The sequence below is a fragment of the Physeter macrocephalus genome, chromosome 11, assembly GCF_002837175.3.
Source record: "Physeter macrocephalus isolate SW-GA chromosome 11, ASM283717v5, whole genome shotgun sequence".
NCBI classification, from domain to species: domain Eukaryota; kingdom Metazoa; phylum Chordata; class Mammalia; order Artiodactyla; family Physeteridae; genus Physeter; species Physeter macrocephalus.
In genome coordinates, this window is record NC_041224.1 from 25,776,290 (window position 1) to 25,798,898 (window position 22,609).

Sequence of the window (22,609 nt, forward strand, 5' to 3'; positions counted from 1 at the left end):
TTCCAGATGTTGAGCCCAGGAACAGCCCTAATAAGCCTCCTGTGCGGTAACGTTGTGCATCTCAGAGCCTGCTGCCCAGGGAAGCAAATCTGCAGCCTATTCTGTCAGGGTGGACCACAGCCACTAGAATGCAAGCTCTGCCTCTGTGCTCACCTCTGAGAACAGTGCTTCAGTATTTGAGCAAAGGGATAAATCACCTACATAGAACGGACGGAAGGCAGTCCTCCATGGATGGGTTTCCAGAGCTCAATCAAGTCCTTTCTGTCTTTGGAGTATAAGAGTTTGACCCACCGCAGAGGATGTGGTGAGGGTGGGTATGAGTTGGTGCATGTGAAGAACGGACCCTATATGACTACGGTGGAGATAGAAAAGTAGCGACTTTCCTGCCCCAAATTCAGCGCACGTGACACACCTGGGATTATGGACTCTCCCAGGAAGAGACAGAGAACAGTTATTGCTTCAACTTTCTATCAAAAGAGGCCACGGTACAAAGGATGTTAAGAGATTTGCCTCAAGTTCAATAAGAAAATGAACGTGAAAGGCAAGAAAATAATTCGAGCACTGACTCATAATGCACTATACCCATTTCCTCAGAGACTGAGGTCATCTGACGACCATTCTCGACTTTATTCCCTCCCCACGCACACAGGGTGGCCCTTTAGACTATGGTTCCTAAGTTATCCACGCCATGTTTTAGAAATACCCTCTACATCAGAGCAGAGCTGCTTCCTAACTGTGCTTTGGAGAATAGACTCCACTAATGACTGGAGTATTAATCTGTATGTCTTTCTACTTATTCTTTTAACATATTCTTTAAATACAGTTTTTAAATTAAAAAATTAGTCCCAAATTCTCTATTCTTAAGGATTTACAGATTCTCAGATATTCAGAGAGTAATTTGTAATATATTTTTCCTTTGGCGAATCAAATAATATTTATTACATACTTACCATGGTGATTGAAAAAAGAAAATATGCAAGTAGGAGCCTATAAAATTCTATTGTTACTATTAACTGCCCTCTGTTCACTTCTTTCTTATGTTCAGCATAGCTGGGGTTAATTTTAGGGATTGGTGTATCTTTAGAAAATTTGTGCTCCCATTGAAGATGGGCTGAGATGAACAATGGACCATTTTTATTGAGATCCAAGGTGGACTCTCTCCTGACCTTCCCTCTATGAATATGAAGGTCTCCATCCTGAAAGGTGAATACCCTGAGGGGTGGAGAGGGCCAAAAGATCATCTCTTAACTTTACAGACTTTTTGTGAAAGTTCCCAAAGCTTGTTGACATTTACGTAAAGGTCTGGATGCCGAGAGAAAGGGATAGGAAAGCATTTACATTTGTAAAGGACTTAAACATCTGTTTTAAAGTGAATTTGATGTTATTCTGTGAGGTGTTTCCCTTCTTCCAGTCACTGGACCTGAAAGGCAGGCGCCCTAGCCTGGGCTGGTGGCCACCTTCAGGCATGGCGTGCTCTGGGTCTTAGCAGCCAAGTTATCACTGCTCTGGATTTTGTGCAAAACTTGATACGATTCACACTGAAATGCCGCTTCAGAGAGTGAGTATTCCAAGACGTCAAGCTAGTTACCCCAAAAGGATGTGGTAAGATACTCCTGATAGGGGGGCGAAATCAGCCAACATTCAAGCACACAGAGCACCAGGGAAACAGGGACTCACCAGAGTGAGACTTCTGGAACGAGAGCTGCTGGTCCGACTCTCCAGACTGCCCCCCCCGCTCAGGTCGCCGAGCCTGCAGCCGGGCAACAAGTCAGGGTCCATCTCCCAAGAGTCTGACTTCTGGTGATGGACAGGCATCCCCACAGTAACCCCAGCCGCTGGCTCAATCACAGGAAGCGGGGAAGGGGCCGGTGTCCCATGCCCAAGTAGTGGGTCACCTCTGGAGGAGTAAGCACAAGGTGACAAGGGTTAGTGAGCTCAGACAGCGAAGGCCTCATTCCCCCAGGACGAACAGGCGTCACGAGATACAGTCGGCTGGTCCACAGCCTCGACCGTTAGGACTAAGATAATTAGGACCCCCGAAGTCAGCTTGTTTGGTGATATGCTCATTTCCATTTCTCCTGTATCTCCTTCTCCATTATGAAGACGTAGAATTATTTTTATTTTATTTTTTACTGAAGTATAGTTGATTTACAATGTTGTGTTAAGTTCTGCTGTACAAGCAAAGTGATTCAGTTATACATACCTATATATTTCTTTTTATATTCGTTTCCATTATGGTTTATCACAGGATATTGAATATATCAATATTTCCCTGTGCTGTACAGTAGGACCTTGTTGTTTATCCCTCCCATATATAATAGTTTCCACCTGCTAACCCCAAGCTCCCAATCCACCCTTCCCCCACCCTTCTCCTCCTTGGCAACCACAAGTCTCTTCTCTATGTCTGTGAGTCTATTTCTGTTTCGTAGATAAGTTCATATATTAGATTCCCCATATAGGTGATATCATATGATATTTGTCTTTGTCTGACTGTATGATCATTTCTAGGTCCATCCATGTTGCTGCAAATGGCATTATAGCATTCTTTTTTATGGTTGAGTAGTAGTAAGAATTATTTTTAAGGAAAGATGGGTGTACTAAAAATTTCTTTCGTGCTGAAAATTTGATGAAATAATGTTCTGGCGCTGTCCTCTGCTCTTCGGGTCTGTACTTTCACGCTCCGTCACACTCAGACTCAGGCTTTCCCTGTACTGCTTATAAATTCTATTCTTTTCTGCCTCAGACACCACAAAATTATGGTTCCTTTTCCAGCCTCGTTACAGTTCAGAGTTGAGGTAAAGTGACAAGAGCTAACAAATTACTAATGGAAGTTTGGTTGACATCTCCGAAATTCCAGACTCTTTGGAGGCCATGATGCTACTGCAGTTTCTACATAAAATGCTAAGGTCCCATCAGTTAATACCATCGGGAAGTTCATGTTCCCACTTTCAGGAACAAGGACACTGAAACTGTCCCCCCCGAGCCCTAGTCTCATACAGTCTCTGACTGTTCCAGCAGGAAATTCAGCTCAGCCCCTGAACAACAAACAACTGAGTTCAACAAAACCTTCCAGAAGACCAAAGAAGGCTAGTAGGGAATAAGGGAATATGCGTCCTGTCCATTACATATGACTTGATGTTACGGCAAGTGAGGAAATAGATGCTCACCCCTCCCTAGACTGAAAGCACCTCCAGGTGGCCTTACGAGCCCCTAAAGAATCCCGAGGGGCACGTGAACTAAAACCACCATAGGTGCGATCTGGGGGGGGGGTGGGGGCAGGCAGTGAGTCTTCCCCTGACGACAGTGAGAGGAAAGACGGGAAGCGAGGTACTGATTCACCTCCAGTGAGGGACCCGGGGGACCGTGTGCTCGGTGGGGCAGGACCTGGAACTTGGCTCCGGATCTGTGCAATGAGACAGCACTTGGGTCCCTCCGTGGGGCGAAGGGTGGTAACTGACTACACCATCCAAGAGCACGCCTTTCTCCTGTGCTACTAGCGTTTTAAAAGCTATTCTGATGCTGTAAAACTGTAGTGTTTAGACTTCCACTAATTATTCCCATGAAAGAAGATGAGGAAGCTAATCAGAATTCTCCAGAAGGCAGAGTCTGTTGGGGAGAAAGTGGAAACCTTGGTTCAATATCCTTCACAGGCTCAAGCTGTCAGTCTTCTTTCTCTCTTAAGGAATTGAGAACCAGGGGCTCCCTGGTCCTAGTTCCCCAGGAGCCAAAAATATAGAATTCCATGGGTGAGCCACTATGGGGAGTGGATTTCTGAGCGGGGGGGCAAGGTCTGCACTGGAAAGGGGAGAGCGTGAGATAAAGAAGCAGGAGCAGATCCGTCTGACAGAGCGGCCAGAGCCGTGAGTCTGTGAGGTCATGACCACCTCACAGTATCTCCTTGCCCAAACAAGGGCTCACTTTTTGTGTTTGCTAACAGTGCACTTTAGAAAAGGGAGGCCAGGGTGGGACTAAGAGGGCTCCATAGATGAAGAAACCGACTTCTCCCAGAGGGCGCAGAGCAGGCTTACTACGGGGGCGCCACAAGCTAGCACCACGAAGGGAAACTAGAGCCGCGTGTGCGTGTTTCTGTTTATTCTCTTGGGCTTCCTGTGTTTGTTGCTCGGTATTTACTAGTAACATCCTTTTCTGGTAAGGTTGAAGGTCACAAGTGATCTACAGTCTTGGTAAATCTCTCTCTGCCGAGCACGGCCGGTCAGGGCACAGCAGCCATCCGAGTTGATGGTGCTGGTGGAACTGGTGGAGCTGGTGGGGCAAGTGAACCTCCAAAGTGAGTGCACTGGAGCCAGAGAGGAAGGCAGCTCCTCCTCTTCATCCTCCCCTGTACATTCCAGAAAGACCTAGAATGGCCTGGATGGAAGGCATCCAGCCCTCCTCCCACTATCACCCCACTCCGTCAAAGTTCCAGATGGCCACAGTCAGGTCTGCAGAGCAGCCCAAGGAGCTAGGTCCTTCCACTATTCACCAAACCCCAGAGATGAGTCATCTTGTCAAATACCCGTCCTCAGGCACAGTGGCTTTCAGCCTCGTCACACAAACAGCTCTGGGGACACCTTTGACCCCTCGCTATCCCTGCCACTCACAACCAACCAGCTGCCCAGCCCTGTTGATTTTTCCTGCCCAATGTCAGTTGGATCCACTTCCTTTCTGGTCCCCCTCCCGAGTTCAGGACCATTTTTACCACATCTGACTGTTCTTGCTTTTTCCACTCTTGGCCATCCTTTTGCTGTATTCTTCTGCTGGATTAATCTTGAAACACCGCTGTGATGTCACCACTCTCCTAAAAGCAATCACCTTCAACCCACTCCCCACAGGCTGCAGAATCAAAGTTTGTCCTATCAATCAATCAATCCTTGCTTCACTTAGAACCCTATATTCCTTTCTAGTCTTAGCATGTTCTTCTGATGTTTACTGTTCTTCTATTTCATATGGGGCAGATTCCAGGTACTAGAGAAAGACCGATGGGTAAGAGGCATCTCCTCCCCAGAGGAACTTAATCCAGCAACGGGTCAGAACCAGATCTACTGAATACATCTGTGGGGGTAACAGCTGAGCATGTGCATTTTTATCAAGTTCCACAAGTAATTCTGCCACATGGTGCCAACTCTAATGGAGGACGGATGCATCACTGTGTTCAGCGCCAAGATAGGGCACATGGGAGCGGGGGGAAGGTGCCCATACTCCCCGGGAGGGCTCAGAGACTTTCAGAAAGGCCAGCAATAAGAGATGTTTGAGATTTCAGGTTTAAACAAACCGTGCTGGGCATTCCAAACACAGAAGGAGAGTAAGCAACACATGGCCTATTTGAAAAGTCGTGAGTGGCTGGGGTGAAGGTGCAAATAGAGGCACACGGAGAAGTGGACCCGAGCGAAGAGGGACTTGAATCTTGAACTTCACCCACAGGTGATGGGGAGCCCTGGAGACAGGCAGCATCACATTTATAGGTTAGAAAGATGACTCTGGCAACAGTTGGGAGGGTGACAGCACCAGGGGGACAGCCTAAAAGCAATCAGGACAAGCGATTTAAAAGAAGGAGGAGGCCTCTCAGTGTTCTCCGGGACACATTTTGGAGTCTGGAAAGAGCTAAAGGACAGAACAGAGTCTAGTATACTTCCATGTGTATAGGGAAATAAATGAAAAATATCTATGTTTATGCTTTGATGTGCATAGAATCTTTCTGGAAGGATACACGAGAAAAATTCCAACAAAGGCTGCCTGTGGGGAGGGAGAAATGGATGGATAGGAAGTAGCTGGAATCATTACAGTAAGATCAGACAAAGGAAATGAAGGCAAAAGTGAATTACTAGAAACAAAGAGGATTACTTCAAAATGATAAAAATTTCGATGTACCTGCATGTACCTCAAATATAAATAACACGAGTTAATAAACCCACCATTATAGTGGGAGATTTCTGCACACCACTCAACAATAGATAAATCCAGCAGACTGGGAATAAAGAAGATTTACACAACACAATTAACAAGATTGATCTAAGCGACACTTACAACATACTAAGTGAAGCAACTTTTTTTTTTTTTTTTTTTTTTTTTTGTGGTATGCGGAAAAACATAAATACCACCCCCCCCATACCTACTTACTCCAAAAAAAGATTCTTTTTATTTTTATTTTATTTTTTTTTTTGGTGGTATGCGGGCCTCCCTCTGTTGCGGCCTCTCCCGTTGCGGAGCACAGGCTCCGGACGCGCAGGCTCAGCGGCCACGGCTCACGGGCCCAGCCGCTCCGCGGCACGTGGGATCCTCCCAGACCGGGGCGCGAACCCGGTTCCCCTGCATCGGCAGGCGGACGCGCAGCCACTGCGCCACCACGGAAGCCCAGAAGCAACTTTTTAATACATATTTTTTCATGTTCACATAGAATACTTATGGAAACTGATGGCATCCTGGGCCAGAAATCAAGTCTCAGCAAATTTCAGAAGACTGGTGGCATCAGAAAACACATTATTTTACTACAAAGCAATTAAATTAGAAGTCAGTGACCTAAAGATAATCAGAAGAATCCATGTCTTTAGGAATTTATATTTCTAAGTAACTCTTAGAAATATTATTAGAAAGTAGAAAGTATTTAGAACTACATGATAATAAAAATACTGCATATCAAAACCTGTGGGATGTAGCTAAAACATCACTTAAATGCTTACAGTGTTAGAAAAGAAGGCTGGAATTTAATGAACCAAGGAAGTAACGTTTAAATTAGAAAAAAACCAAAAGAATAAACACAGAATAGACAGGGGAAAAAAAGAATGTGAAATTAGATAAATAGAAAAACATACAATAGAGAACTAAATTTCAAAATTTATTGTTTTGAAAATGCTAATAAAATTGACAAACTTTTGGCAGAACTAATCAAGAAAAAATAGACAAACAATATCAGAACGAAAAGGGAAATGTAACTATAGATGCCACAGGTATTGAAAAGGGGGTATTATAAACAATTTTATGCCAGTAAATTTGAAAAGATAGATGAAATGGACAAATTCCTAAGAGAAGATCTCCTTGAAACTAAAACCAAGAATAAAAGAAAAAATCTGAATAGTAGTATAATCATTAAAGAAAATGAATCATTATATAAAAATCTTACAACAAAGAAAACAGCACATCCAGAAAGTTTTACTAGAGAGTTTTATGAAACATTCAAGAAACAAATAACTCTAAGTTTACACAAACTTCTGCAGAGAAGAGAAAAAGTAGAAACAAACTCATCTCATTTTGAGGCTATTAAAACCTTGATGCCGAAACCCAAGAATGTATAAAGAAGAAAAAATTATAGGCTGCTGTCATTCATGAACACAGATACAAAAAGTCCTAAACAAAATTATTAGTAAGCTGGATCTAGAAAGCAAATAATGACCAAGATGACTTAATCCCAAGAATGCAAGGTTGGAATAACGTTGATTTTCCAACATACAGTACAACATTAATTGATTAACGGAGAAAAGTCATAGAGTCATTTCAATAGATGACAAAAAGCATTGGACGAATTTAATATTATGCATAATTTAAAAATAAACTTCACAAATTATGAAGAGAACTTTTTTAACCCAATAAAAGATATCCATAAAAATTATAGCAAACATCATCTTTGATGGCAAAACATTAAAACCATTCCCATTACCACCATCCCATCCTCTATTCTATATTGTATACTAGGGGGCTTCCCTGGTGGCGCAGTGGTTGAGAATCCGCCTGACGATGCAGGGGACACGGGTTCGTGCCCCGGTCCGGGAAGATCCCATATGCCGCGGAGCGGCTGGGCCCGTGAGCCATGGCCACTGAGCCTGTGCGTCCGGAGCCTGTGCTCCACAACAGGAGAGGCCACAACAGTGAAAGGCCCGCGTACCCCACCCCAAAAAAAAAAAAAAAAAGGATGTATTGTATACTAAGTCATAACCCACATATAAGGCAAGAAAAAAAATGTATAGGGCTTGAAAAGGAAGATGTTATTATTCACATATAATTACAGTCATTGTAGAAAACTCCAAAATTCTGTCAAATTATTAGAATCAGTAAGAGTTTAACAAAGTCACTGGGGATAAACCAATATACAAAAAAAAAAATCATCAATTTCTATATACTAGCCACAAACAACAACTAAAAAAGATACCATTAAAAAATAGCATAAAATTGTACTTCCCTGGTGGCGCAGTGGTTAAGAATCTGCCTGCCAATGCAGGGGACACAGGTTTGATCCCTGGTCCAGGAAGATCCCACATGCCACAGAGCAACTAAGCCCGTGCGCCACAACTACCGAGCCTGCGCTCTACAGCCCGGGAGCCACAACTACTGAGCCCACGTGCCACAACTACTGAAGCCCGCACGTCTAAAGCCCGTGCTCAGCAGCAAGAGAAGCCGCCGCAATGAGAAGCCCGCGCACCGCAACGAAGAGTAGACCCTGTTCACCGTAACTAGAGAAAGCCCACGTGCAGCAACGAGGACCCAACGCAGCCATAATTAATTAATTTAAAATAGCATAAAATAAAGATGCATATATGTATATATACATTATATTACTTGGGAAAAGATTTAACAAAAGATGAACTCCAAGAATAAGCAAAAACAAGGTAAACCTTTTACAATGGAATACTGTTCATCGGTCAGAAGCAATCAATTGGACGATGGCGTGATGGATCTTGAAATGTAGGGAGTGAAAAGTTATAATTAGAGTCAGCGCAATCCATGTGTATACATTTAAAGCACACACAGCCCTGTATTTTACATCCATAACCAGGGACACATCTCAGTGGTGCGGATGGGTGGATGGGCGGCGGGGCACACATCGACCGTACTATAGTCTACACCTGGTCTGCTCCACGACACTGTTTTCTTACACACCTCTTACTGCCGGAAAAACAATAAGGAAGATTTCCTGCAGGTTTGAATAATAATGATTTATTAGATCATTTTATCACCTGGGGAACTGTGAAAAGTCCAGATCTCAGGAGATGACACAGGACAGATGAGTTTGGATTTAATGAGAGAAGCAGAGGAGACACCCATAATCTAGAAACCCTGGGGCAATTTAGGAGGGAAACGCTGAAGGTGGTCTGGCTTAACTAGGAAGGAGAAACCCTGAATTTAAACTTTTCTTGGATCATAATTTAGCTCAAAATTAGCCAGGGAAAGGTTGACCCAATCCAATTTACCTAAGAATCTAAACTGGAACAAATAGATAAGCTCCCTTACATTCAACTACTAAGCTTTGTCCCACTTGGTGGGAGGAAGGGAATCACGTCTTCTGAGACTTAGACTCCCTGCAGACATGCTAAACAAAATCACAAGGGTGATTATTGTCTTTGCAGTTCTGAACACGAAGGGGAAAATGATCCTCCTTAACCAAGTGATGTGGAACTAATTTTGCTTAGCATGTCTGCGTTACACTAAAAAGAGAACTGCTCCAACTCAAAGCCAAGGCAAACGCTTCACAAAAGAAAAGAAAGGTTGGGTCTTAGGGTTCTGAACCCCGTGGGCTATGATCAGGCTTAGAGACCCCGACTCCTGTCTAGACACCACTATGAACCACCACAGCTACGGTACAGTCAGCAGAAGCACAGCTTAGCTGGGAAAGGAGGAGAAATGAGCTTTTTAAAAACACCCCCTTCCCATATTGGGCCATCCACAAGGGCCAGACCCATGTGCAAACCTCCATCCCACTCTTTCATCATCTCATTCTCCATTCACAGGAATGTTGGGAAGATTTGTTCCCAAACCTAGAAAAAGAATCTTAGGACAGAAATTACCTTGAAGACTATCTCCTGAGAAACCCCAGTATGATGATTTAATGGCCAAGCCGCTTTCAAAAAGATATGTTCTTCTTGACCTTCAAGGACATTAAAAATGAAGGAGCTTCCCAGTGGGAACTGTTTCTGAGTCATCCCAGCTCATTACCACTCATGGGCTTTTCCTATGGTTAAGCAGTGGGCGAAAGTAAAGAAAGAGCCATTTTTCATGGAGTGTACACACTCTTAGATGAAATAATCAGAAAGCACAAAATAGCCCTTGTTTGGCCTTAATGCTGGCAGTTTTTGACAACCTTTGTTTGTCTGAACATGTACTGATGTACTTTGCTCTGATTTACACAAACAAAGAAGACAGGGGTCCTACTTTTATAGTTTTCTATAGCTTCTAGAGTTTTCTGTCTGGTTCTCTGCTCATCCCTGTTTTTATGGAAGTGACGTGCATTAACAAAAATGAGTTTTATAATGAGAAATTACCTAGAAGATGAAGCGGTAATCGATGCCAAGACTCCTTTATATTGTTTTATTAACCTAATCCATACGTTAAAAGGAAACGGAGTCCTGATATTCTTTCTTTTCTACTATTCAACTTAATTACGGCTTGAATAAAATTCTTAGACTAATCATTTCATTTCTCCCCCTAAAAATAATTTATAGATGAACTCCATAGAAATGACTGTGCTCTAGTTATGACAACACACCTGATAACGCAACACAACTCTCAGCCCCACCTCCCATTTCACACATAAAGGACAGTCTCTGGCCCCTCCCATCCCTCTCAGTACCCAAGATGCACATTTAGACACAAATGGACAGAGCTGACCTGGTAGGCAGGTAAAAGTCGTTTGGGGTCCTGTAGTTCATTTTCTTCCAAGTTTTCTGCCCTCAAAAACTTTGTTAAAACTAAAACAGGGCTTCCCTGGTGGCGCAGTGGTTAAGAATCCGCCTGCCGCCAATGCAGGGGTTTGAGCCCTGTCCGGGGAAGATCCCACATGCCGCGGAGCAACTAAGCCCGTGCACCACAACTGCTGAGCCTGCACTCTAGAGCCCGTGGGCCACAACTACTGAGCCCGCGTGCCATAACTACTGAAGCCGTCGCGCCTTGAGCCGGTGCTCCACAACAAGAGAAGCCACCGCAATGAGAAGCCCGCGCCCTGCAATGAAGAGTAGCCCCCGCTTGCCGCAACTAGAGAAAGCTCGCGCGCAGCAACTGAGACCCAACGCAGCCAAAAATAAATAATTAAAATTTAAAAAAATAATAATAATTAAAAAAAAAGATGCAGTGCAACATTCACCAGTGAACTGCAAAGACCTAATTAACTTTTCTGAAATCCTGGATTCCTTTTGGGACCACAGGCCTATCAAAGCGGGCACCGTTTTCGCTTTCCTAACCAATCCTGCCAAGGAGCTGTAAGAACACAGGGCTTTAAAGTGTGTCTGGAATCTGGCCTAACCTTGTCTCTTCACACTTATTCCCACAGTAGGAACCCTTTTATCCAGCCGGGTCTCCTTCATGCTCTGCTCGGGCGTGAGCCACGCTTGGACTGCTTTCCCTTCCCTCTCCTCCCCATCCTCAAAGCCTGGCTCATGAACGACGGCAAACCCCATCGAGCCTTCCTTCGGGTGCTGCCATCGCCTGGCTCCTCCAGTACCTACTGCTTACTTTCCACCACTTTTTAACCACATGATGCCACCTTTGTCCCTCTGATACAACTCATCACGTCAGATTTCACTATGCTCGTAATTCCTTTTCCTCAGTTAGACTAGACTTGCAGGCAACTCTCTCTCTTTTTTTAAAACTATAGCCACAGGATTTTGGAAAATATTTATCCCAAAATATTGACTTAGTATCTGTTACTTAACCAAAATTTATGTTTCATTTATTTTTTTAAAAATTTGTATGGAAGTACAGTCGCTTTACAATATTGCGTTAGCTTCAGGTGTACAGCATAGTGATTCAGTATTTTTTGCAGATTATATTCCATTATAGGTTATTGTAAGATAATGGCTATAATTCACTGTGCTATACAGTATATCCTAGTTGCTTATCTATTTTATGTATAGTAGTTTGTATCTATTTATCCCATACCTCTAATTTGTCCCTGCCTTCCCCCCTCTCCCCTTTGGTAATCATGTTTGTTTTCTATGTCTGTGAGTCTGTTTCTGTTTTGTATATACATGCATTTGTATTATTTTTTAGATTCCATGTGTAAGTGATATCATATAGTATTAGTTTTTCTCTGTCTTATTTCACTAAGCAAATACTCTCTATGTCCACCCACACTATGTCAAATGGCAGTATTTCATTCTTTCTTATGGCTAGGTAATATTCCATTGCATATATACCGTGGTTTTTAATCCAGTCATCTGTTGATGGGCACTTGGGTTGCTTCCATGTCTTGGCTATTGTAAATAGTGCTGCTATGAACACAAAATTTATATTTTAAAACTCTAAAACCGTGAGAGTATCCTTAAAACAGACCTTTGATGTAGAAGAAAAGTTTGAACATGTAGGAGTCGTTTCAGACATGTTAACTTTGTTGTAGTAACTGTCCTTTATCCTTCTATCATATTCAGAGACCAAAGCCTTGAAATTTATGAGAAATTACTCTCAGTCAACCTTTATATTCCAATCAAGGGCAAATGTGGAGCAGGAGGGGAGTAACTTTAAACACAAATAATGATCTGTTAAAAACTTGGCACCAATAACATCGGACACACTAAGCCAGTAATGCTTCCCGATATTAACATGTGATAAGTATCAGGATGAATACACACACTATACATCCACAGGTGTAACCATGACCAACATTAACTTCTAAAATGGGCCTCTACACAAATAAACAGCTGAAGTAAAATAAATAAGTAGTAACTATTCTTTAGTATGGGCTCTTTCTCCATATCCAGAAAACAAAAGCCTTGGAAAGAAAAGAATGCTTCCAAAAAATACTCACTAAGCAAACTAGCAAACTAGAACTGGATCCCAGGACAGAACATCAAAGGGAAATCTTTCAGGTAGAGGCTGGTTGTTTCTGGGAGAGCTGGGGGTGGAGGCTTAATTTTGTCTGGTGTTTTAAACGGTTGACATGGTCAATGGTTTAGCATTCCTTTTCCTTTGCTTTTTTCTCTGAATGGTTTTTTCCCTTACTTCTGAAAATGTCTGCTGTAAGAACTTAGGACCTTAAACTCTTAACTGGCACTCAAGGGTATTAAAGACAAACATTTCAAAGGCTGGTAGTTTTACTTCTCCAGAAGAATTAGCATGCTTTCATTTAGAGGTTGTTTTTTTTTTTTGTTTTTTTTTTGGAAAAACTCTTACTGAACAATGTAAAAAACAAGGTTGGTTTCAGATCTTCTCAATTGTGAATAGTTTCAACTATTAATAGGAGGCAGTAATTAATTTACTTAAGGGCGTATGCCACATGAAAGTAACCGATTTGCCTACTTATAAGCAAACACTTTCAAAACAGCAGAGGCCTCAGCCAGGCAGGCTGGTTAACAGGCCCCAGGGAAGAAGTCTCCCACCACCAGTGTACTACCACTGAACAGAAGATTCGGAAATCAGATTTTCCCAACGTAAATCCTCACCTGAAAAAACCTTAACCAGATTTGAGTTTTGTTACTAATAACAAAAAGTAATGACCCAGGAAGAAGCAAACAGAAAAGCATCAACAGGAGGAAAATCTAGTTACATTTGATGAAATGTTTGCAAAAGTAGACACTTCAAATTTTGATTTTGGGCTGATTAAAAAAAATTTACATTCTATATGCCTACTGCATTTCTGGATTGTTTAACAAATTAAAAAAAAAAATCAAAGGAAAAATCCCAGCTTAAGTTGCTCTTGTTTCGTTAAACAAGCTTGTGTGCTTTCTCTTTATTTATTCAGCAAACGTCACCAGAGCACGCACTATGCCCTACTCCGGGGAGCTAAAATGTAGACCATCTTGCTTGTCATAATAATTATACCTTATTGTTTTATAATGCTTCTTCTTTCTTCTGAGAAGCTCAAAAAAATTCTTAGCTGAGTTTTTCATTCCTCCTCACAGCAAAAATAAAGCTGACCAAGAGCATGTTCATCCCGCGCTGGTATTTACAACACCTGGTTAGACTGGAAGCCAAGATCTGATTTACATTTCTTATCTCAGGCTGAACAGATTTAAATCCAAACCTGAGCGGGGCAAAGCTCCCACAAGACCTCCTGCTGGGTCAGTCCACTGCGACCCTGTCTTCCCCAATCTCTTTACCAGCGTGCGTCTCCAGAGGCTCTCTCCTCCCTCTTCCTGGACACCTCCTGCAACGCAGGAACAAAGCACTCAACTCCCTACCTGCAAATCCAGGCCCCTGGGTGCAAACTCCTACCCCAGTTTTAATAGAGGGGAAGAGACAAGGGGCTTTCAGAACTTTTTCAAGAATTGGGGGACTTCCCTGGCGGTCCAGTGGTTAAGACTCTGTGTTTCCAATGCAGGGGGTGCGGGTCAGGGAACTAAGATCCCACAAGGTGCGGGGCGTAGCCAGAAAAAAAAAAAAGAAATGGGGAAAACCAGTATAAAACAGATAATCAGCAAGCATCTGCTGTATAGCACAGGGATCTCTACTCAGTATTATATAATAACCTATAAGGGAAAAGAATCTGAAAAATACATATATATATATATATCTGAATCACTTTGCTGTACACCTGAAACTAACACAACTTTGTAAATCAACTATATTTCAATTTTAAAAACTGGAAAAAAAAAAGGAAAAGAAATGTGGACAACTGAATGTTTGTTGAAAAAATTGGATGACTAACCAACAGTTAAGATGATACTGATGTCAGCATTTCAAGGGCCGCCTATCAGCCTCTCTGAGAGAAAGCTCAGCACCTTAAATGAATCAACAGTGGAATTTGATAATTACTCAAATTACTCAAAATTTGACAAAGACCCCTTGGCTACTGAAGCTGTCCGGCTCCTCACCACTTTGGAAAAGAAAAACAAGACTGACATGAGCATTCGGTAGGAAATACAGTATTTAACACACTGTATTTTTATGTGAATTTTCAAGTTCCTGGCAACATTCTTCTAGCGGTTGAGAAGGGAAGGGTCAGACCCCTGGCCCGCAGTAAGTAAATTGAATTGTATGAAGCTGCCATTGGCGTAGGTCTAAAATAGTTGAATATAGGTAGTTTTCTATGGTTAACCTAACAGTTTTGGAACTGAATTGATAATTAACATTGTAAAAAAGCGAAGTGTTCCTTGAAATGCAATTTTGGTCGCAGTATGGCTTTATTACATATTGATACTAAAATGCTTTTCCTCAGATGACACCTCTGAAATCACAAAGGAACGAATGGGGGGAAAAATACACAACAGGTTCACCTCACACACACTTTACAGACAATCTGACTGATGAAGTGAAGCTGCCTGTATCAGCAGGAGCTCAGACCACAAATTCATTGGTTCTCTAGTATGTGTGGAGGACAAGTTATATGAGGAAACTGAGGTCAGAAAGAGTTGGATTTAGGCTTTAGATTTCCACTCCAGAAGAATGCTTTTTTGGACTTTTTCTGCACCAGAACTTCTATTCAACATTGGACATTTTCAGCGCCATCCCCTTGTCTGTACTGTCTTATCTCCTTCATCTTTCTAGCCTCCCTTCCTCAACCCTCAACCCCCCGCTCAACTCAAATTACTGCCTCAGTGTACAAACGTCTCGTCCACAGCAGAACACAGGCCACTCGTGACCCGTCAGCGGTTCATGCCCCCAGACTCAAGGCTAAACTTTTCAGCATGATGAGCAAAGCCACGGTTCTACCATTCTGACATCCCACTATCCTGCCCTTCTTGGCCTGGTTCCGTTACATCCTCCTGAAAGAAAGGGTACCTCTATCCTCCGCTCCCTGAAGACCTGTGGGCCTCTGAGATAGACTCCCACTTGACACCTATATCTCTGTTACTAGATCACAAGATTCTCGAAGGCGGGGACCACACATTGACCTCTATATTCCCAGTTGTTACCAGCACGGAAGGAACTTAAATGTTCGCGAAAGCTCTTCAGACCCTCTGAATCTTCACAGAAAATGTCAAATGTGCCATTTTGGAAAACAGCACCTGACCAAACTCACCTGTCTAGTATAAAAGAGCACAGGCATCTTTTTTTTTCCCCACACAAGATAATTCCTTTAAGTTTTACAAAATAAACTATTTTACATGCACTCATTTGTAAGGGAGAGCTGTGGTGAATCATGAATGTATAATCTCCAGTTTCAAGGTCTGAGAGGGCCTGAGAAGTCATTTAGTCCTGCCCCCAGTTTTACAGACCAGGAAACCGAGGTCCACAAAGGTAAAGTGGTGAACCCGATGGTTACACGGCTATTTGGTATTGAAACCTCTGGTGGAGAGAGTTAAGTACTGCTCTTTTTCCCTATGCCAGGCTCTATGAATCAGTTAATTAAAAAAAATAAAATACAATCTGCAAACATCCAAAAGAGAAGCGTATGAGGAGTAGTAGGTTTATATCTGCAATGACGACTCAGTGATCAGCACATGGCAGGTGGCCCAACAGCCTACAAATACTGCTGAATGAAGAGACGAACAGCCCAGGCCCTCGGACCAATAACTAAAATAGGTGGAATATTAAATATTAAAAAAGCACTAGTCAGACAACCGGTCTCCTGGAAGGAGCAGCAGAAGCCAGAAAGAGAAAGCAGAGAAAGAAACAAAACCAAAACAATAGGGCTTCCCTGGTGGCGCAGTGGTTGAGAGTCTGCCTGCTGATGCAGGGGACACGGGTTCGAGCCCTGGTCTGGGAAGATCCCACATGCCGTGGGCCCGTGAGCCACAACTGCTGAGCCTGCGTGTCTGGAGCCTGTGCCCCGCAACAAGAGAGGCCACGATAATGAGAGGCCCGCGCACCGCGATGAAGAGTGGTCCCCGCTTGCCACAACTGGAGAAAGCCCTCGCACAGAAACGAAGACCCAACACAGCCAAAGAGAAATAAATAATAATTAAAAATGAATATCTGCTTAAAAAACCAAAACACTATTTTATTTATTAAAAAAAAAAAAAAAACAATAGAATGAGGGTTTGAGAAGGTATACTATACAAACTGAGTCCTATAAAAATAACGATACTTACATGCAAGATGCTGGTGATATAAAAGCTAACACAAAAGAGAATCAAGTCCTTGAATAGACCTGTCTCCAAAGAAAATCTGGAAGTGGCCAACAAGCCCATGAAAAGATGCTCATCATTATTAGTCATTAGGGAAATGCAAATCAACACTACAATGAGACACCACTTCATGCCCACTGGGGTGGCAATAAAAACAAAAACATGGAAAATAACAGTGTTGGTGAGGATGTGGAGAAACTGGAAACCTCCAACATTGCTAGTGGGAATGTTAAATGGTACAGCTACTGTGGAAAACAGTTTGGTGGTTCCTCACAACTTCACTACTCACAATAACCAAAAGGTGGAAATGACCCAATGTCCATGAGCTGATGAATGAATAAGCAAACTGTGATACATTCCTGCAATGGACTATTACTACTCAGCCATGAAAAGGAATGAAGTACTGATTCATGCTACAACATGGATAAATCCTGAGAGCATCATAAGTGAAAGAAGCCAGACACATGTTGTATGATTCTATTAACATGAAATATCCAGAAAGGCAAATCCATAGAGACAGAAAGCAGATTAGTGGTTGCCAAGGCTGGAGCAGGGGGGAAATAGGGAGTGACTGTTTAATGGGTATGGAGTTTCCTTTCGGGGTGATGAAAAGGCTCTGGAACTGGATAATGGTGATAGTTGCAAAACATTGTGAATGTACTTTTTTACACTTTAAATATGTGCAGTTTATTGAATGTCAATTATACCTTAGTAAAGATATTTGAAAGAAAATTTTTAAAAATGGGAAAAGACATCAAGCAAATATTAACAACAGCAACAATTAAAAGATCACTTCTGGCTATACTACGTCAAACAAAAGAGACTTTAGGGCAAAAATCCTCACTAGTGATAAAAGTAACTATGTTATGATAAAAATTCAATTCCTATTAGACATTGCATGTCTAACAATATAAATTTACAAATGCATACTGTTAGATATTAAAATAGAAAGCTGTTTATACACATAGTCTCAGAATATTTTTTAGCTCAAATACAAGGAGATATCGACAAAGATCCCATTCTAGTGGGATCTTTCACATACCTCTCTCAATTACTGACATGTTGAGCAGACACAAAGTTAGTGAGGAATGATGCAATTAATAAGGTTCATTTAACGGATATCTGTAGCCCTCTACAGAACAAAATGAAAGAAAACACATTCTTCTCAAACACATATAATGTGAATATACTTAATGCCACTGATTTGTACACTCTAAAATGATAAATTCAATGTTATATGTATTTTACTACAAAAAAAAAAGAGAGAGAGAACCAAGTGTTTCCAGTGGTAGGGTCTTTGGAAATATCCAGTCTGAAGATACGAGTTCGTAAGGAGCAGTCACATCCCTAACCAATAAGGCGGAATGTTCTGCCCTACACATTCCTCTACTACCGATCCCGACTGCACGGATTTTAAACCCAGAACCTACTTTCTCAAAACAGGATTCAAGATTAATGCTGCGGGTCTGGGAGGGGGACAACGGAGTTACTGAGAAGTGCAGCTTCAGGGTGGTTCTCTACAGAGGTGGCTACAGTGACTGCACTGTACTGACGCCACTGTGTCAATGTGAACAGAAGCTGGACCCACTCAGATTCAAGAGGGGAAGGCTGCAGCGTCCCAGGGGTAGAGCTGCCCAGCCCATCCTCCTGAGAACACACAGGCAGTGGGGAAGCCACCAACACTGCCACCAGAGAGGGCAGTGGAAACTGAAACGAAAAGCCACCCTCCACCAGTGATGGCAGCGGCTCAGGTTCTGGGATGCTTCTAGGATGCCACGGCACTACTGGCGGCCTTCCACAACCAAGTGGATAAGACGCACTTGAACTCTTGTTCCAGAGGGTGCCCTGTTCTCAGTTCGGCTCCACCCAAGCCTTTCCCCTGTCTCCCCCCAGGCTTCAAGGCTCAGCTCTCTCTCCTGTAGTTACTTGAGATGATCTTGACAATCAACACAGGGTGCCAACCACAGGCTCCTAAGGTGTCTGAGAACTTTGGAACCAGGGCCAGGTGTATCTTCAGCTCCTGATGAAGGCTTACTCGATCTGGTTTTAATCTGTTTGGGCCGTGTGGCTGTTATCTAGATGTGTCTGTATGTCCCATGACTAGTTCAGCACTCAGCACATTGAAGGTGGTCAAACAGGCCTGAAAATGCTGCTGAATGAATTTACGAACACGCAGGGCCTGCAGGAAAACAAGCAAATCCCGCCCTCCGCCACAAAGGGAGCCATCGTGGTGTCAAACACCCGCCTGTTTTCTTAAAAGCATCCTTCCTCTTTCCAGCCTTCTCTAAATTATCTGATTTTGGCTTTCTGATTTCTAGTAATGGAGAAAATGTGTTACTTTTAAATTATCAGCATCCAAATTTTTCCCCCCCAAAATGTAAAAAAAAGCTCTGAAGTGCTATTACCAAGGCATATACGCAGTCCCTTAAAAATGGCTATTACTGGTCTGAGCAAGAAAATACACAAGATTCCATACATACACTGTCAAGTTTGGCAAGAGAGATTTTAGACAACTTCCACCCTTCCCGCCCAATCCCAAGTAAACACGGCATTTGTTTGTATTTCCACATTGGCCTCATGAACCAAAATACCTCCTCCACCTAGAAAAACAATCTGTAACATTCAGACACTGAGCTTTGAGGGCAGACTTTTCAGTGCATGCTAGAGCAGTAAGAATGTAGTGCTTGAAAAAAAAAGTAGAAAAGCATCTTTAATAAACTTAGGTTCTCCTGTGAGCATTTTCCTCACGTTTACACTTATATCTGATTTGGTGTTTCTATATCTTTCAGAAATATAGATTTTTAAAAAATTGTTCTGCATGAAAATTGGATCCAGAGGAACCTTTTTTCTACAGTCTCCAGCAACAGACCTGAATGTTCTACTGTGTTTAGGGGGAAAAGACACAAAAATCATTTTCCTTTACTCTTAAGTTTTCGCTTTGCACCAAGTAGGTCCTGGCAAAGAGTTAAATGTTTTCTGATGTTAGTTCCTGCGGTTTAAGAAAAAAATAAAAAATAAAAGGCTAGGTGCTTAAATTTAGACTCCGTGAAACAATACTGGGAAACTTTCAAAGCTTTGGAGAAATTCTGGAGTTTGTTTTATTTGCATCACATCGGCCACATCGCCTTCTCTTTTTTTAATCCCTCCCGCCCCTGCTCACCGGCTGATCCTACACGTTCCCGCGTGATTCAGTTACCTGTTGGGGGTCAGGGGTTGGGGAGCGGGGGTGGGGACGAAAATCTACTGGTCACTTTGCGCAGGACCCAAGTTTAACAGGTGGCTTCGGCCACCTCCTGCCAATATGAGGCTCCCGCCCTCCTCTCCGCGGGGGAAGGGACACAGCGCCCTGGGAGTTAGACGGCTGCGGCGGCAAGTGGGGCTCCGGGGAGGGCGGTGGGGACAGGCCAGGGGTGTTGGGACAACCCGGACCCCTCTGCGCGTAAAGCAAGAACCGTGCCACGGACCACCTTCGCCCGCCGCCAGGACAGCCTCGGAGTCGGAAAGCCTCGCGTCCTCCCCACCGCCCCCGAGCCGGACGCACGCGGACCCCCGTGATCCCGAATGAGGCCCCGGGTTTCCCGGGTGGGAGGCCACCGGGTCGACGACGGCCCCTCGGACGGCGCCAGAGCCCTTCCTAACTTCCAAGGAACGCGATGCGGAGGAGCGGGAGAGCGCGCAGAAGAGATCCCCGCCGGGAGGGCACCCGCAGGGACGCGCGGGAAGCGCAGGCAGCCGGCTCACTAGGAAAGGGGATCGCCCTTCCCGCCCTGGACCCCACCAGAGCCCCGATCTCCCCCGACCGGCTGCAAACGTCGCCCCGCTCACCAACGTGCTAGACGAGGGGATCGGCTGCCAAGACGCCCTCCCGCCCTCCGACCCTGTCCGGGATCGAGAAGTCCGCACTCACCTCGCAGGAGTCCCGCAGGCGCCCAGCCGGACCGCAGCGGGAGCCGAGCCCTAGCGCCGCCCGTTCGCCTGTCCGCCCGCGCGCGCCTCGCAAACCTTCCCGTGCCGCCCCGCCGCGCGCGCTCGTGCGCGCTCCCGACGGGTCTCGGCTGCTCCCTCCCCAAACTCACACGGCGCGCGCCCGGGGAATTTAAAGGGACAGGCCCCCGCGCCGGCGCTGCCCCGCAGCCGCCTCTCGGTGTTGGTGCGAGGTTTGAATTGGGGACGATCTGAGGAAACTCCAGCCCCATATCTGAGTTAAACACTCGGAGGAAAAATAGGGATTTGCATTTGAAAGTCTGAATAAGACGGGACATTTTTTTCCCCCTCTTTGGTCAGTTTTGAGAGGTTATTTTACATTTAATGACAATAATAACTACCACGTATCGAATTCTTATTACCCTTGGACAAGGCATTTAACACACACACATTATTTCATTCAATCCTTAGAACAACCCCCAATTTCTTATCCCCATTTTACAGAGGAGGAAAACTGAGGTTCAGAAAGGAGAAGAAACTCGTCCAAGAGATTTTGACCCCATTCCTTGGTGCCATTTCTTCTTTATCACCATGGAAATATCCACTGAGGTTAATAGCTGGTTGTGGAAGGCTTCAGTAAGTTGGTGGAAGTTAATGTTACCGGTGTTTCCATGGGATGGGACAACTCTGTAGGAAAGGAGAAGACAAGAGTTATAGGGTTTTATTAATTATAGTGTTTGATATATACTCAAATGGCAGACATTATAAAACCCGTATTGCAAAGTGCTGTTTGTGCTTATCCCCATTTTACAGAAAACAAAGGAAGTAGTTGGTGGCACAGGATGACTGAGTCACTGGTGGCACTAGGGGCTGAGCCCCAATTCCTTAGTCGTTATATCATTTCTTTGCTCTCCCCAGGAGGAAATACCTGATTAAAGGGAAGAAAACTTTTTCACTAATAACACATTGGCCTCATCTAACGCCCTGCATCTTTAATTAATGTTTACAAAAAGCACTTTAATCTACCGCACTTATAGTTAATTAGGCAAGTATTATTATCCCCCTCTTTCTGAACCAAATCCAGGAGAGAATCAATTCTGTCAGTCCTTAATCCTCATTGAATAATGGACCTAAGCTTTCTGTTCATGTTCTTTTTTCTCTTAAATTTTGTTCCATGTAATTAAACACTAATGCATGTATCGTGAATTGGCTTAGCAAAAGTTAAATAGCATTAAATAGCCACAGGTGAGAGGTAATATAGGCAGCCCCTGTTTTTCACAAATTCAGATAAAGAAAAAAAGACATTATAAGTGCTTCCCAGAATTATTTTTCCTTTTTAGTAGTGTTCTTTTCGCTTGGTTAAGCTTTTATGATGTATAAACATATGCGTAGCTTAGTTTTTTAGCTTTAAAATTTTTAATGTACACATTATCTTGTGTGTACGAATTAAATTTTACACGGTATCTTTTCTTCCAGGTGAAGAGGTAATAGGGAGGAAGAAATTGAAGGATGATAGGATTAGGAAGGAAGAAAGGGAAAAGAAAAAGGCACAAAAAGAAAAAAATAGTGTGGGGGGGTGGCGGACAGGAAATGAACAGGGAAGAAAATGAGACTGAGGTTTCAACCAAGGCGGTAGGGGGAGGAGGCCAGCCCTGCTAGCTCGTACCAGATCTTTGTGGGAATTGCGAACAGGTGGCCTTTCCGCGGGGCCGGTGCAGACCTGGCCAGGGCGCGGCGTGAGTTCCTGAGCTCAGGCTGCC

The 22,609-nt window shown here is 43.6% G+C and overlaps 1 protein-coding gene across 1 annotated transcript in view; it reads right to left on the reverse strand.

Annotated features, from left to right (window-relative positions):
• The window catches only part of PROSER2 (proline and serine rich 2), a 39,166-nt gene extending 18,213 nt beyond the window's left edge, over nucleotides 1–20,953 (reverse strand). Inside the window, exons 1-2 of the mRNA XM_007129287.4 lie at nucleotides 20,833–20,953; nucleotides 1,678–1,897 (exon numbers count right to left, since the gene is read on the reverse strand). Coding sequence (XP_007129349.2) covers nucleotides 1,678–1,815 — 138 coding nt within the window. The 5' untranslated portion in view covers nucleotides 1,816–1,897; nucleotides 20,833–20,953. The remainder of the gene's footprint in view (nucleotides 1–1,677; nucleotides 1,898–20,832) is intronic.
• Between the last annotated feature and the right edge of the window lie 1,656 nt (nucleotides 20,954–22,609).